General features: G+C 42.8%; 1 protein-coding gene across 5 annotated transcripts in view; it reads left to right on the forward strand.

Annotated features, from left to right (window-relative positions):
* AFF2 (ALF transcription elongation factor 2) overlaps window positions 1–16,199 on the forward strand; it is a 577,381-nt gene that overhangs the window by 338,399 nt on the left and 222,783 nt on the right. For all 5 annotated transcript variants that reach the window (XM_055438072.2, XM_055438074.2, XM_055438073.2 and 2 more), the window contains one exon: window positions 14,707–14,751. In XM_055438072.2, coding sequence (XP_055294047.2) covers window positions 14,707–14,751 — 45 coding nt within the window. The remainder of the gene's footprint in view (window positions 1–14,706; window positions 14,752–16,199) is intronic.

The following is a 16,199-nucleotide window of genomic DNA, read 5'->3' on the forward strand; positions in this document are numbered from 1 at the left end:
CAGCTTACAGGATCTTTAGTTGCTCCATGTGGGATCTAGATCCCTGACCAGGGATGGAACCCAGGCCTCCTGCATTGGGAACTCGGAGTCTTAGCCACTGGACCACCAAGGAAGACCTCCCCTCATTGTATCGTCTTTGCCTACTTTCATAGGATTGTTGTGAGGAACAAATGATACAGGGCAGAGATGGGCAGCAGAGATGATGTGAAAGGACTTTGTAATCCAGCAAGGATCAAATTTCTGAGAAATTATGTGTATGAGCCTTGGTCTTGGTAGCAATAATAGTAAAACATACTCTTAATATCACCCTCATATAAATGGCCTCATCCCTTTTGTTTTCATATGCCACAAGGGTGCTGTTCTTAGAGTTTTGAATTAAGGGGTTAATATACTCACATTAAGGATTTAGAAGATCTCACTTGGGGTTAGACTATCATTTAGAGAGAAGAGAAACTGAGAATATTGAAAATGCTAATTGTGAAGCTTATCTTGACAAAATAGATGTTAGATGCTGCCTAAAAGCCTTGTAGCACCCTGGTAAGGTGTCATGCTTTCCTTTTGAGCACAGATTGTAAAACAAAGACAAAACATTTAGAAATTAATGAAATGCATTTTAGAAGGATACCTAAGTGCTCAGCTAGATAATTTCAAGATTAGTGTGATCATAATCCATTTTTATTTACAGCCAGCCCTCAGCCCACAGCCCTTCAGGTACCCAACTAAATACACATGAAGTATTCATAATTGTATCATTTAAATTGGTGTATCATTTTAAATTTAAAAAGTCCCTCTTCTTTATGGTAATTCATTTGAATGAAGAAAGGCCTTCAAAGTGATTCTAATGATCTTCAAATAACACTTTATAGTGTAATATATATCAGTGGATTTATTTATCTTGTGTTGGGAGCTTTTATAGATTCCAGCTATATGTCTTCACCACAAATCTTGTTTTTTGTGCTCATGGCCTCCGTGAGGATAAATGGAAGTTGAGAAGTCCACAAAGGCCACTGGAGGGAATTTCTCAACCTCTTAATATATCAGTGTCTCTTCGTGTCTGTTTATGATGGGGTCCAACAGCAGGTCAACATCCTTAGGTAAAGAAAGGCTTCCTGAGGGTGAGCTGCAGTCATTGAAAGTAAATTAATGAAAGCCAGTGACTGCTGATCTATTTGACAAGAAGGAATTCTTGCTGCCAACATTTAGAAACCACTGGAAGTGGTCTCCATTGGAAACCAGGTTTCGACTTTCTGCCCTGGGCTGCCAAAAGTATTGCAGCAGAAAATGCAAAAGTTGAACTTTGAATTATAATTTCAATGACTGTCTAGTGAAATGGATTCACATTCTGGCACTGCCCCTTTGAGGCTTTGGGTTGATTCGCAGAAGATAAAAATCTGTCTGGTCTGACAGTTGAAAAGGTTGCAAGCACACTTGATGTTTGGTGGTCCCAGTACACTCCCAAATCTTGATTAAAAATGGAAGATGTAGGAACTATTATGGGACTTTTCAAAAGCTTTTCAACCAGAGCCATTACTACATGCTTTGCCTTCAAGTATATGAATTTAGCCAAGTATAGATTATCTTTTCACTACCATTCAGCAAGAATGTCTAACTCAACAAGAAGCCCTCATATAATTGAGACACTCTGTCTTTGGGGACAACGTGTTATTTTTGCAAATGACATCTAATTGTCATTGCAGTCTCCCTGATATGAAAAATGGTACTGTCCACATTTTAATGTTTCCACTGAAGTCCTAAATTGTGTTATCTGCTTCCATGTTGAAAATATTTGCCAGGATGACTTGACATTTGTACTTCTGTAGATCATGACACAGGCTCTGTACCTGTAAAATTTATAGCTTTTGATTGGAGACTTCTTTTAACAGAGATCAACTGGTAAACATAAGTAGAAGTTTTGGAATTAATTTGCTTTGGACCACAGATTGAAACTCATTTTAACAGATTGGAGTTACTTTGGAGCCTACATTCTAGGCCAACCCCTTGATTTTATAGCTAGAGAAGCTGTGGCTAGCCCAAAGTTATACAGTGCCATAGTCACTATATGCATCTCTTCTCTTATTCAAACTTAAGGTTAGGTCCCACTTCCCTGCCTGACTACCCCAGAGCCCTGGGCAGTTTCTTTTCCTGAAACTTCCTGTTACAGTTATTATCAAAAACATTCATCTGTCTTTTAAAAGTAGTATCACTGCTTGGTCTGGGAGTTCTAGGAGAGTCCTGATTTGATATAATAATTTTCATCCTCTTCTTATTAGATAGTCTGGACTTTCCCATATTTGGCCATCTAAGTCATGTCATCCCCAAATTAAAATTCCCCTTCTGTGCATGTGCCTGATTTAGGGATCAGAAAATATGTGCTAACTTATACTATCATGAATCACTTTTGGTATGTATGTCCTGTCTACATTTGAGTAGGTGTTCCCTGTGGGACTTTTATTCTTTATCATCTACCGAATTTCCCATAACACTTAGTGCATTGTACTGTGCATAGTGTGGATGTGATGTATAGTTTTCATTTAGGACAATTTTATTAATGTGTACAGATTTTCCAAGCACTGCGTTTGGACATACCTCAACACATTGATCCTGGTCAGGAGTAAGTGTGGTTATTTCACTGGATGTATTTTATTTGTATCAGTAAAGTGTTTTCATTGTACCTGGAATCATAAACACCTGCCAGATGTCTGTTTATCCTGCCTACTTTCACAGCTAAGAAATCGGTCCCTGGTTTTCATGTGGAAGCGAGACCAGCTAGGATCGTGGGGGCCCTGCATATGCTTCTCATGTTAATTGGTGTAAACTGTTCAGCTCCATAAAACTCGGGACACCATGTATCATTCCGTCTCTGATCTTCAGTAGACAGTGACATGGTATCAAGGGTCTGTGTTTGCAGAGTGATCTTCTGGAAAAGTGCCATGCCCTTCCATGAGCCAAGAGTTTCAAAGTGTCCCATAAATGCTAGGAAGAAGGGACCCTGGGGTCATCCCTCAGGCTAACTGGAGATACTAAGTAAGGCCCAGGGGAAGTTTAAGAAATGGGAACTTCTTGTACTTGCTCTATTGATTTTTCTGCCAACAAAGAAGTGTAACAAATTATGGTGTTTTCAAATAAAAGCATCAGGAATAAACTCCAATTTTAGAGAGCTATTTCCTGGACACACATGCAGGTGTATTTGAGGGAAGGCTGGATGAAGCCAGAGACAGGTAACCATCCAGGTTGGTAAGGGACAGGGTCGTGAATCATTATTTATTATTGAACAAAGTAGTGATTTTGCCAACTGTCCATTCTCAAATATGACACCCTCTTCATGGTAATCAGAATATTACTCTGACAAGGTTTCCTTATCAGGAGACAAATCTGGGATTGTGACCTGAAAATGGAGGTTGTCTTTTAACTCATTTGAATTGCAAACTGGCGAGACAACCTATAGCTATGGTGGCATTTTTTTTTAAAAGCAAAACCAGACACCTACATTGACCTCCTATTTACATTTCTTTGAGAAGAAAAAAAATCACATAAAAGCTATCAAGAAACACATTTCACAGCAGGCAAATTAATTGGTTTTACAGTATTTGAATGGAGGGTTTGTCAAATAAAACATGCCGTGACAGTTAATAGTGTCATTTAGAGCCAGAAAATTATTGGCTTATTTGTTATTGGATAAAAGGAAGGCAAACATTTTGTATTAGGAAGTTTTAATGTGTTTAAAATCCTCATTAGGGATTAATGGACATGCTTGCTTAGCATAGCGCCTCATTAATTTGAGGCTAAACAGTTACTTCTGTGTTTCAATCTCAGTGTTGTTTCTTAACATTTTTTTTACTACTCTTTAATTAGATCTTGCAGTTGAGTTTGGTCTCTACACCATTGGAGATGTAGAATTAATTAATGAGATTTATAAATCTAATGGAAGGGAGTTATTCTTAGCTATCGTTTCATTTTAGTGAGCAGTTAAACTACAGATCTGAGAGATTTCAGAAGTCTAAAAAAAATGTGAACTTCCCTGAATATATTTAGTAGTGTCACTTGGCATTAATAGATAAAAGTGTTCTAATTAGAGTTATAAATAATAGGGGAGCTGGCGAGAATTCACTTCGTGTGCACAGGGCTTGTTCTCTCAGATCATCACTGTCAGAGAAGAGCAATTGTAGGTCTGTTTCTGTAGCATCACGGTGTCATCCACTGGCAATTAAGACAATCCTAAGTGCAGGATTTAGAGAGTCAAGAAGGCGCCAAGTTCCTTAGAGGTTAGTCTGAAAGTGGAGCCACTTTCTATCAAGTGTATTCTGTTGTCACCTTTTTATTGAGGACATGTGTGGGTACAATTTATAAAGTCTATTCCACTGATGTTGCTTTAAGGAAAATGTAGCTAGAGCAAAATCAAACTGAAATCTGGGTTTCTTGTTTTAAAGGAGACATTTAAGTCATTAGCCATGTATTTAGAAGACACAGGCGTTTCTTTAAGGTGAGGGATTGTGAATGTCAAGGGAAGACCTTTCATTTCTGAAAGATTCTCAGAAAATAAGAACCAAAGATACATATTTAAAAGGTTCTTTTCTAAATGGAGTTATAGCACGTAATTTAAGACCCCATCATATGCCTGCGGCAATGTCTTCAGAAGCTACCAGAAAAACCTGAGCTCCCACTTCATTTCCCCCCACCCCCACCCAGTGAGGAAGTCTTGTATCTTTTTGAAACCATAAATCCTTAGAAGAAGTTGTCAATCCAAGATGTATTAGAGAAGATAATTGTATTTTAAAATGTTTCATGCTAACATAGTAAATGGGTAAAACGTTTGCTTAAAGACAAAATATGTGAGAACTTAAAAACAGCTCTTTAAACAATTTGGAAACTCCTTCCTATGTTATCTGAGAATGATCTCTGTCAGGACGATACAGTTTAATCAAATTCTCTACTTCCTGCGAGACAGAGTTGAATTCATCTAATCCCTAGAGAGGTGTTCCTCAGGCCGGGGGCCATCTTTGGCCCAGAGCTTCCCTTCTTCCAGGCTTCTGGGTAATGTGAGGAGATTCACCACTATGGGATCCCAGAAAATCATTACTCCTGCTCCTGGGTGCTCTGCTTGTTCCATTCAGAATGAAGCCCTTATAGATAAGAGCAGTTGGAGGACTGTGAACTGTAGTTAATTAGCTAATCAGTGTTGCAAAGTGTAGTGGCTAATAGTGGGGAGCAGAGTGTCACCTCCTTCTCAATCTCCAGGGGCTACTTGGCCTCCAATTCCCTCCTTTCCCCCACTTCTTCCTTCCTTTATCGCCAAACTGAGGGCATACAGCTTCTCCTTCAGTGTTTCACTGATAGCTCGCTCTTTCTTGCCCTAAACATTGCCAGAGAGCTCTATTATACTTTCCCAGCATACCCCGTTCCTATTTTCCAACAGAACCATTTTTCACCTTACCTTTCTCCTCATGTTTCCAATAACCACCCCGTTCTCCACTGATGACCTTGCCACATACTTCATGGAGCAAAATAGATACAATCAGACAAGTACCCCCTCATCTTCTCATCTTTAATTTATCCAAGCCAACTGCTTCTGTACCTAAGGCATTCTGCCTTCCCTCCTGTTACAGTGGAAGAAGTGTCCACCCTCTTCTTTGAGGCCAGCCTCTCCAGTTGTGTCCTAGTCTGCTGGCTCCTGCTCAAGGACTTACTTTGTCAATCATGCATTTTTTTCTTGCTATACTTTTTGTCTCTCCACTGAGTTACACCCATTGGTATATAAATAGGCCTTAATATCATCCTCTTACAAAACAAAGAAGAGCCTTGACACTGCATCACCACGTCCTATCACCCCATCTCTCTGCTCCTTGGCACAGCATGAGTTGTTTCTCCCCTCTCTGCATCCGCCCCTCCCACTCCCTTCTTAGCATGCTCCAGTCAGCTTCATGTCTGCAGCATGCGACTGAAACAGCTCTCCCCAGTGTGGCCAATGGTCTAGATCATACCAAACCCAACAGTCCACTCTGCATCCTTATCTCACTGAATGGTTTCTTTTCCTTTGAAGCACTTTCTTCTCCAGGTTCCTGGGACACCACACTTGCCTGCTTGGCTTGCTTCCTCCCTGACTGCTCCTAAGAATTCATGCTGCTGCTGCTGCTGCTGCTAAGTCACTTCAGTCGTGTCCGACTCTGTGTGACCCCATAGACAGAAGCCCACCAGGCTCCCCCATCCCTGGGATTCTCCAGGCAAGAACACTGGAGTGGGTTGCCATTTCCTTCTCCAATGTGTGAAAGTGAAAAGTGAAAGTGAAGTCGCTCAGTCGTGTCCGACCCTTAGCGACCCCATGGACTGCAGACTACCAGGCTCCTCCATCCATGGGATTTTCTAGGCAAGAGTACTGGAGTGGCTTGCCATTGCCTTCTCCGAAGAATTCATGGGTGGCTTTGAAATGTGTCATTCAAGATGGATCAGATGTTGTGCCATACGGGATGTGGACTCCTCACACAAGGGACACTAAATGGTCTTCTGGTTCAGTTTCATCTTAGGATGACTGAGGTGTGAAATGAGTTTCACAGATGAGGCCTATGGTACAGGTATGCTGCCTATCATGTTACATAAGACTTGCCTGCTTTCTTATGTTTGTATTAGTTAGTACAAAAATTAGTTTGCATTCTGCATGAATTTGAAAACTGTCAGCGAGAGAAGAGGAAATGCAAGAGAAGCAACTGTCAGCGAGAGAAGAGGTTTTGACAATTAGCTTCAGTGAGAAAATCACTGGAGTTGGGAAGTGGATACTACATAGAGTAAAATACATGTAATAGAACAGGACAAAATAGAAGGTGAATAAAATCATAGAACCCAAAATATACCTGAGAGGGTCATCTTGATTGGCAACTGGTCCAAGGTGAAGGAGCTGTTATTCTGTGGCAAAATAGGAAATGCAAGACCAATGGTATGTGTGAGTTTGTTTGATGGTGGCATACATGTGTCATCATATCGTGTATGACAGACATGTAACTTTTGGAACTTATATCCTTCCTACCTTTTGGCTGTTGCTTCTGTTATGTCCTTTCAGAACAAGAAGGGGTAATCATAGGTAGACCTCCTATTAGTTTTGTGAAGTACAAGGCGCTGAATCCTGTAACAGATCCTATGCCATGGTTGTGTCAGCTGGAGGGGAGGAAATGAACTGTACCAAATAAAACATCTAATTAGTTGTAGAACTTGGACAGGGAAGTATTTCCTGACCGTCAGGATGTTTTCCTTTTCATGACTTTTTAAGATCATAGTTATCAGCAATTGCACGGAAGTATGAGAGCTTACTCTGTTCCTGGAGCTGTCAGGAGCATAAGAAAACTCTGAAAACCCCAACATTCACTCTTTAGTTGACAAAATTGAAAAGTGAATTTGCTTCCTGATGCATCTTTTTGATATATTTAGATCATGTGTTGTTAGCTTTGTTTTAGGATAAGGGTTCAGAAATTGCCTCTGCACATCTGTATTTTTACAGTATCTTCTTTTACTGGAAGAGATCATGGACCTGCACACAAGATAGCCAGTAATGTTAACAGGAGTGCCCTAAGTAGGGATTTCATGGAATCAAGACTTTGACCTTAAACGGTCCTTGGTTTCAGCGCTAGGACCTGGACTGGCCAGAAGTGGGCATCTTGCAAGCCCTGAGGAGTCCTGGGCATGCCTAGGAATTTCAAAAGGCAGAGACCGTGGCTGGAAGGTCTCTGGGTTGTAGGGCAGACACGGAGAGCCAAACAGAAGGCTGAGAAGAGCACAGGCAGGAAGGGGCAAGCAAATTGGGTCAGAGTGTGGGAAGCCAGCAATGAGAGGAGGAGGAGGGTGCAGCTTGAGTGAGAGCAGCGAGATTAAGGCACCTGGACGAGGCCTGGAGAATGGGGGAGGAGAGGCTCTGTCCCTGGGGAGCCCACCCGGCACAGCCCAGGCGTGTGTGTGGGAGCAGCGGCAGCCAACAGAGTGACCTCCCTGCCCAGCTCAGGTGACTAGAGGCAGGGTGTCCTGGGGGAACTGGGGCTCAGGCAGCCAGCATCTTCCAGACAGGCTCTTGGTTTCCTAGTGTAAACTTTCTAGATGTGTACCTTATTTTTCTTTAAGACGGGCACCCCCCTCCCCATTTATACCTCACTCTTCTATAGAAACTAATTAGACCAAATGAATGAACAGTGAGCTAATGGCTATTCAGAGCCCACTGAATTAAGCACTCTTCACTTTAAATTCCATCTGCCGTTAGGTCCTAGGGCGGATGATGGGCCTTTCTGCATATGCATTCTGCTGTTGCCCATACCTAATGAAGCCCACCCTTCCCCTCACCCACCCCACCCCCACTCCCCCTTGGCTTTCTGTTGTCTTACCCACTCAAGTCCCATCTCCAGCCTCCTTTGTCACCTTCAGTAAGAGCCACCAGATGGAGCAGCAGCCTGAGGCTCGTTATACACTGGGCCCCCAAGTAGGATTTCACAATTAGTGGCATTCACAAGATGTCATGAGGGCCAGTTTCCAAGGGGACTAAACTAGGTACTCAGAGGTCCCAAGGCTCAGGGTGATGACTTTCCAAGAGCCTTAGAGGGAACTTAGAATAAGAGGTGCTGATGGAGGCTTCAGATGCACCCACTGCCAGGCTAAGGTACTTTTATATGCCTCACTTCATCTCAACCTCATACAGTCCTTGAAGTGGAATTTTATTCCCCTTATTTAGACAGAGAAACAGAGGCTCAAAGAAGTTCAAATGTCTTGCCCAAGTTCACAGAGCAAGTATCAGAGCTGAGATTAAAATTCAAGTCTGTCCAGCTTCAAAGCCCATGCTCTTTACACCCCCAGAAAATATGGTAAATGATGCTATTGATTTGTTCAAATAAATAAAATGTGATCACTGAGTCCTCCTTTTCACTTTTAGTTCCATGTAAGGTTCTAGACACAGGGTCATTTTCTGTACTTGGCTTAAAATGTTAAGTCGTAAATTCCTTTAATTTTCATGCTCTTTTTCTTGCTTCTCTTTTAAGAGAGAATAGTGAATATTAGCTTGCTTTACATGGGGTATTTTGACCATGGGATGCCCTTTAAAATTAGCTGGAAGCAGTATTTTAAACACCAACTCCTTGGACACCCAGGACTTTTGCTATATTAAAATGAAATGGGAAGATGAGCTGGTTGGCTGCAGCAAGTCACTGTTCAGAAATCTTTTTTGTTTTGATTAAAGTTCTATTACATGAGGATTTCTGTCTGCAGTTTATGTAATATTAACTCTTCCTGTTTAACCAGAGACTCATGCATACAAACTAGAACAGGGCCAGGTTAAGATGCGACAGGAAACCAGGGACAGAAAGGTCTTAACCTGAACTTATCAGGGACTCCCTAGATGGGGAGGAGAGATAAAGAAATCTCAAATCGTGTGCAAATAGGAACTTCAGAGGCCGCTGCTCCTTGTTTGCACAAATGACCGATCATGAGGATTAAACATTTCAAAAAGATGGAAAACTCATTTCTTAGTAGAATATCATAACCTGTTTGCATTTTGTTAGTAATGCCGTGTCAGGGGACGTCTGTCAATCACGGGGATGAATGTGCCAATTTGTTATTGAAAGTACAAATGGAATTAGTTTGGAAGCTGTCATCAGTGTCAGTCGTGGACATTGTTTAACTGGGCCAGCAGTATGGATTTTGGTGTTAGTGATGTGTCACTCAGTGTCACTTGCACTTGTTGGGAGAATCCAGGCATTCACTGGCAATTAAACGTGAGATTTGTGACTTTCACTGGGAGAAGTCTTTGTCAAGGTGAAATGTGGGTAGAATAGGGCACTTTGATTGCAAAAGGATGATTTTAGAAAAACTGACCTCTCTTCCCTCTCACTCCCTTAATAATAATGTGCTCAGAGACACGCATCACACTCCCCCAGGTTAACTATGTGATGATCATGACTCTTTTAATGTTTCACATGAATCTTCATATTTTCTATTAGTGTCTCTCAATGCCACAATCAGGGTATTTCTGATATCTTGTATTACCCTAATCGCCAAGAAGTATGCTCCAAACTGATTAATTCCAAAATGATTAAAATATCCTATGCAATTCATTTATTGTTGCTTCAGTTAATTGAATATTTGATGATTTAAAGGTACCTTGATTATTTCCTAGGATATGTCTTGATCACCAGGCAGATGATCTGTGCGTGGTCTGCCTGTGGCTACATGCAGTGGCCGCCTGCACTGTCACACGCAGAGAGGGTAGGCACTTGGGAGGGCTCTTGGTCAACTCACACCTGCCCGACGCAGACGCCCGCCCCTCCTGGCCCTCAGAGGACCACATCTGTGCCCAGCCTGAGAGAGAGGGTCGTCTCGGGCCAGGAGTGAGAGCACAGCCTCCCGGGCGGCATGCCGCTTGCTTTCTGCTCCTGGAGGAGGGGGCGGAGAGGGGGATGCACAGGGACGCCGGCTCTGAGTGGCTAACTTGCGCTTTGTGGACTATCTGAATACTCAAGAGTGCATTGAAAGGGAGGGAAGGTGGCTCTGGAATTAAGCTGCTGCTTGGCAACTCATCGGGCAGCAGTTCTAATCCCAGTGTCCCCACTAGTTCTCCTCCTGTCTCCTGTCACACCTATCCGAGTGACTCCTCCACAGTTCCTGCAAGAGGAGGAGGGGTGTGAGAGACAGACAGACAGACAGAGAGAGCAACGGGCAGCCGGGGCCGAGCCCTCAGCCTGAGCCCAGCTTCCGTCCAGAGTGCAGAGTGGCCCCGGCATTGCTCGGCCATGTCGGATCCTTGGCCTCTCACCCCCTTGTGGGGCGAGGACTACAGTGGGGACCTCGGCGGCTGCGAGCTCCTGTCAGACGTGGCTCTGTCCGTGAACCCGGTAGGTACTCTCTCCCTACCCAAGTCACACCTCCTGTTCCGTCTTGTCTGTTTCCCCCGTCACTGTTTGTCTCCCCCAAGTTACGTGGAGCCACAAAGGGAGAAATTACGTTGCCTTTGGTGTCTTTAAATCCTCCCCTGGAACCATCCTGAGCACAGTGTGAGCTCAGTCAGGATTTGTTGTCTAAAGAAATAAATGGGAGAACTGATGAATAGGCGGACAGGCGAATGAATGTGATCCTATTACCCTTGTCACCACCACCTTACAATGTACATCCCAGTGGGTCTCTAATTGTTTGTTTTCCTGTCCCATCTAGACGTTTACCTCTGAGAGAAAGTGGCCAAGTCTGATAGTTCTTTGTGTCGCTGTCCTCCCTCGCCCAGCACTCTTCTAGGCACAGAGGAAATGCTCGCTGGTTAATTCAAAAGCATTTTCAGGGGAGGGGGAAACACTTACAGCTCAAAGAGTGGTCTTGGCGGTGAAAAGATCCGCAGGGCAGGGCCAGATGAGTTTGTAGGACTGGTGACTCCATGTCAATGCTGCTGGATTCCAGTATTTTCTAAAAAAGAAAAAAAAATCTGAACACTCGGTATGGATGCATATTTCTTTGCCTGTCTGTGTCTGCAGAGTTCTTCCCCAGAGTCCACAACTCTTTGTATTTTAACAGCATTTCCCCATAAGGAAATGGATATTTATAATACCAGGTGTAGAGATGATATTTGCAGTTGGCAAGAGTGAGTCAGATCTTAACTTGAGCAGACAAGAAGACTGGGCTTCGGAAGATGCAATCAGGAGATCAGCAGGGCAGGGGCTCATAACCCAAGGCACTCCATGGGTCTTTTCCAGTTACAAAGCAGGTTCGCATACCTTATATTTCATTTGCTGCTCACAGAAACCCTGTGAGATTTGAAAACAGCTGGTATTATTATTGTTGTTCTTTTATTTTACTTAATTTTATTTTTATAGTTGGGCAAACTGGAATTCAGAGGGTTAGGTGATAAAGTCCTGTTCCTGAGTGATAGGGCCAGGTCTCCCACCCAACTCTTTAGACACATAGGCAAATGTTCTTGCTGTGTCTGCATGTTTGTGATATTTTTTTCCCATTTCTATTCCAAAGTTAACATTTGTGTGTTTGTATGGAAAAAGAAAAAACTAAGACTTTTTTGTGAGATTGAGCCATATATGTTTAGCCTGGGCAGCCCAGCTGATTCAGTGCAACAACTATACTGAAAATTTAAGTCTTGGCTATAATCATTTTGACCTTTGTGTTTCAGGAAGATATACATTAGTTCAACAACTGTCTTAGAAAATACACTTGCTGGAGCCTTGAGCGATGAAATGAGAGTTTATTTGCTGTTATGAATCATCAGTTGAGTTCTATAATCCTGTAATGTGTTAGACCAGTCTATTCTAGCATATATTCTGCAAACACCCATTCAATAGAATGGTAATCATTGTTAATTGAAAAAAATAAAATGAGAACTAAAACCCCAACAATTCAATGTCAAGAAAGTTGGGAATATGCTGCTTTAAACTGATTTGATAGATGTCTCAGAGCCTTTAATCTGCATCATGGATTGCCAGGAGGGAAGTTGGTCTACACTTATTTGGACACAGAACATTTCATTTTGCAGGACTGGTTATAATGGTCTGTTAACCATGATTCTTCACACCTCCCTTCCTCCTGAGTCTGCCAACTCCATGAGGGGAGAAACTGCGTCTCCTTTTGCTTCTTCCCATTATATCTTTGTGGAACATGAGCCTGGTGGCACAGTCCCTGGTCCTTAAAAAATATTTGTTGAATGAATGAATGGATCAACTCTGCTAGATCAAACCACCTGTGGTTGCTTATCAAAAACCTGCATTTAAAATTCTTTGCAATGTCTGCCCGACCAGTTTGTCAGCCTTTCCTTCTACTATTCTTTCCACTCAATACTCAAGTATTTGTGTTCTTGGAAGGATGACTATATAATTTATCATCCAAATCAGGACATTTTTGAGGATGAAAGGGGACACCAGAATAACACATGTACACTGGAACCATACCAGTTGACTCAGGCTGGATGGCCCCCTCATTGCTGGTGACTTTCTAATCCACACCAGGGATTTTCTGGTGCTTGGAGCAGCAATTTTTATATGGAGAAAAAGAAAAAAAGAGAAGAAGAATACACACTGGTTGAAATTAATGTATCAGTATGTACAGTAGTGACTATTATGCTTACTTTTTTTTTTTTTACTGTAAAAGCAACAGGTTTTATTGATTTTAATTTCAGAACAGAAAAAGACCAGGCACACTAGTGATTTTATCTAGTAAGTGAAGAAATTGAGGCCCTCAAGAAAACCAAGTGGAGTGGTCTTATGTTACATGAGTCAGTCTTATTGGAGCTGGGATAAAAACCTGATTTCCAATCCAGTGCTCTTTCCACTGCCTCATTCCACACTTCAAATCCTCTAATCAGTGCTGGCTAAGGGACTATTTTATAGAGAAAATCATTATTAATAATGATCACTACCATTTATAGAGACATTTTTAGGTACTTGGTGCTGTGTATCAATCTTGAAAACAGCCCAGTGAGGTATGTCTTCTTCTTACTTACTTAAGTAAGTATGCTTACTTAATATTTATTGATGACTGTATTTTTTTAAGATTGAGGGCAACTGATGCCATATTCTCTCCCCCATTTCCCCAAATATAGTTGTATTTAGACTTGAATCTATCAGAGTAACTAGGGAATTGGGACTTAATTGCACTTGTGAGAGACCTGGAACCTATAGCCCCTGTGGCAGTGCTCTTTACAGGACTGGCCTTTCACCTCCCAAGGCAGTGAATGAAAGAGGCCAAGTGTTCTCCCTACTGGAACTGGAGGGAAGTGGAGGCGATCAAAATGCCAACCTGGAGTGGGTAAATGTGTGAAGGAGAGAGTTTGGAAGGTTTGGGGGAATGCCCATACCTTCCTCTAGGTAGGGGTCCCACTCCCAGGTCCCTCATCACGCCCAGCTATTGATTTGATGTCACTCTTTGGCATTTGTCTTCTTGCTTTCACTGACTATGGAGCTCCTGGAGGAAAATGCATGTGCCACACCCGGAGTAAGTCCTCAGTACAGTTCTGCTGCTGCTGCTGCTGCTAAGTCGCTTCAGTCATGTACGACTCTGTGTGACCCCATAGACGGCAGCCCACCAGGCTCCGCCATCCCTGGGATTATCCAGGCAAGAACACTGGAGTGGGTTGCCATTTAGTTGCTTGAATTTTGATTAGGAAGGTGTGAGTCACACTGAGAAAAAAAGCCCATGGCATTCAGTGTGGATATTTGTGAGATTCTGTGCCAGGGCAAGCATGCAATTTACACAAGAGTTTGGCCTTAGTGTTTTGGACAAGAATTGTGGGCATCTGATTGGACTCCTGAGTTAAAAGGGGACTTAATTTAGTCACAAAACTGTTTCATATAGGTACCTTCTTTTACAAATCTGTGGTTATGAATAATATGGTGAACTACTATGTCAGAGAGTGGAAGAGGCCTCAAACACCAGGAAGGTGAGCTCTTTCTTTGGAAGGATGAACAAAGAGAAGCCAGGTGATGGGGGAGGATGGCTCTACATCTCAGAGCAAATTGGTGACAGAACAAGACTGTCTCCACATCTTGCACTGTGGTCTTCCTGCTTCATTAAAGGAAAACAAAATTGGCCATTTGCTGATATTTGCTGCATTGTATTTAATAGGGAGGAAAATCCACATCTACTGCTGTATTTACTTTCTTTACAATTTTTCCCACAAGGTAAAATATTATACTGTCTGCTTTGCTGAGAATAACTAGCTTATGCTTCATTTTCTTTTTTTGTTTGTTTATTTTGTTTTAGGTAAGCCTTCCCAGTGACCCAAGCTGTGTTGAAGAAATCTTGCGGGTGAGTTTAAACCTCTATTTCTCTGCCTTTGAATAACGAAGTAATATATCTGCTTAAGCTGCTTAAAGTAATTCCTCTTCTGTTTCCGGGAGTGTCATGATGGAGAAATCCTTGCGTTCCACTTCATGACTCTTCTGTTTACATCTCCCATCTCATTTCTCACCTCTTCTCCCTCTCTAGTCAAGCTAGTCTCCTGATCTTCCCCCTTCTTGCATCATTCTGGCTCTTTCTTTTGAGGTCTTGAACAGAGACTTCCCACCTCCTTTGGGAAGTGTTCCTTATTCAAGCATCCTACCCGCAGCCTTTGCCTTTCTGTTCTCTGGAATCTCAGGTCAGCCTCATTGCTGTCCCACATTACATCGCTGATGGGACCACATCATGGAGATCGTGGCCTGTAATGAGTGGATGGCAGGGTGGAGGGAGGGGAGGTGATGAGGAGAGAGTTGAGAATGATGGCAAGTTGTGGGAAATGTTCCTCATGGGGATGACTTGGTTCATGAGAATGGCATGGAGGCTGCACAGAGCTGTGAAAGGTTGCAATGACCTCTCCCAAAATATGGGATTAAACCAAAAGGAAAAACCAAAGCCAAGGCAGAACCATGTATCTCCCTCCCATCTCTGGCTGCTGGCATCTTAAGGTTATGAAGAATCAGAGTTGTGGAGTGAGTTCTGTCTCCAGCAGTTGTCACTTCTGTGATTTGGACAGATAACTTCATCTTTTTTAATCTCCCTTCCTTGTCTGTAAAAGAGGACAATAATGCCTGTCCTAATTCCATTATAAGCTGTCTAGATGTATATAAATGCTCCTTATTATGAGAAATGGTCAGTGTGGCCCAGAGAAAACTGTGCCAGCTTTCCATTGAGGAAAGAAAACAACCTCTGTGCTAGTGAAAATGCTGCATCCCCTTTAGTCACTTAACCCAGTCCCTTCTGCTCCCCCGACACACCCCCTGCTAAGTGCCTTAGTGCTGGAAGCAAACCCTGTGGAAATACACCCAAAGGAATAAAAAGAGCAGAAACCTGTTTGTCATCTAGCTGACTGGCCATCTGATTTCCCCTACTGTGAATATTCGTGGGCCTTTTTTCAGCCCAAGATCGATCGTTGTTGTTGACTGTTAAAGAGAAGAGTCTGACGGCATTTGTCCCTAGGATCCGGGTCGGGGGGCAGCGAACGTGGGCAGCTGCTGTGAAATCCACAGTGTGATGCACCCTGGGAACCCAGCCACTTGCTCCCTGCCTCAGATGTAGATGGCTCTGATGTACCCAATACACCAGACTGTGAGGGTCCTGGCCACCTGCCTTTTAAAAAAAAGGTGATGCTGAAATAAACCTCTCCCTCTAATCCCTACCGGAGAAGGCAATGGCAAGCCACTCCAGTACTCTTGCCTAGAAAATCCCATGGACGGAGGAGCCTGGTAGGCTGCAGTCCATGGGGTCGCTACGAGTCA

The sequence above is a fragment of the Moschus berezovskii genome, chromosome X, assembly GCF_049115385.1.
Source record: "Moschus berezovskii isolate FMDL1 chromosome X, NW_MosBer_1.0, whole genome shotgun sequence".
NCBI classification, from domain to species: Eukaryota; Metazoa; Chordata; class Mammalia; order Artiodactyla; family Moschidae; genus Moschus; species Moschus berezovskii.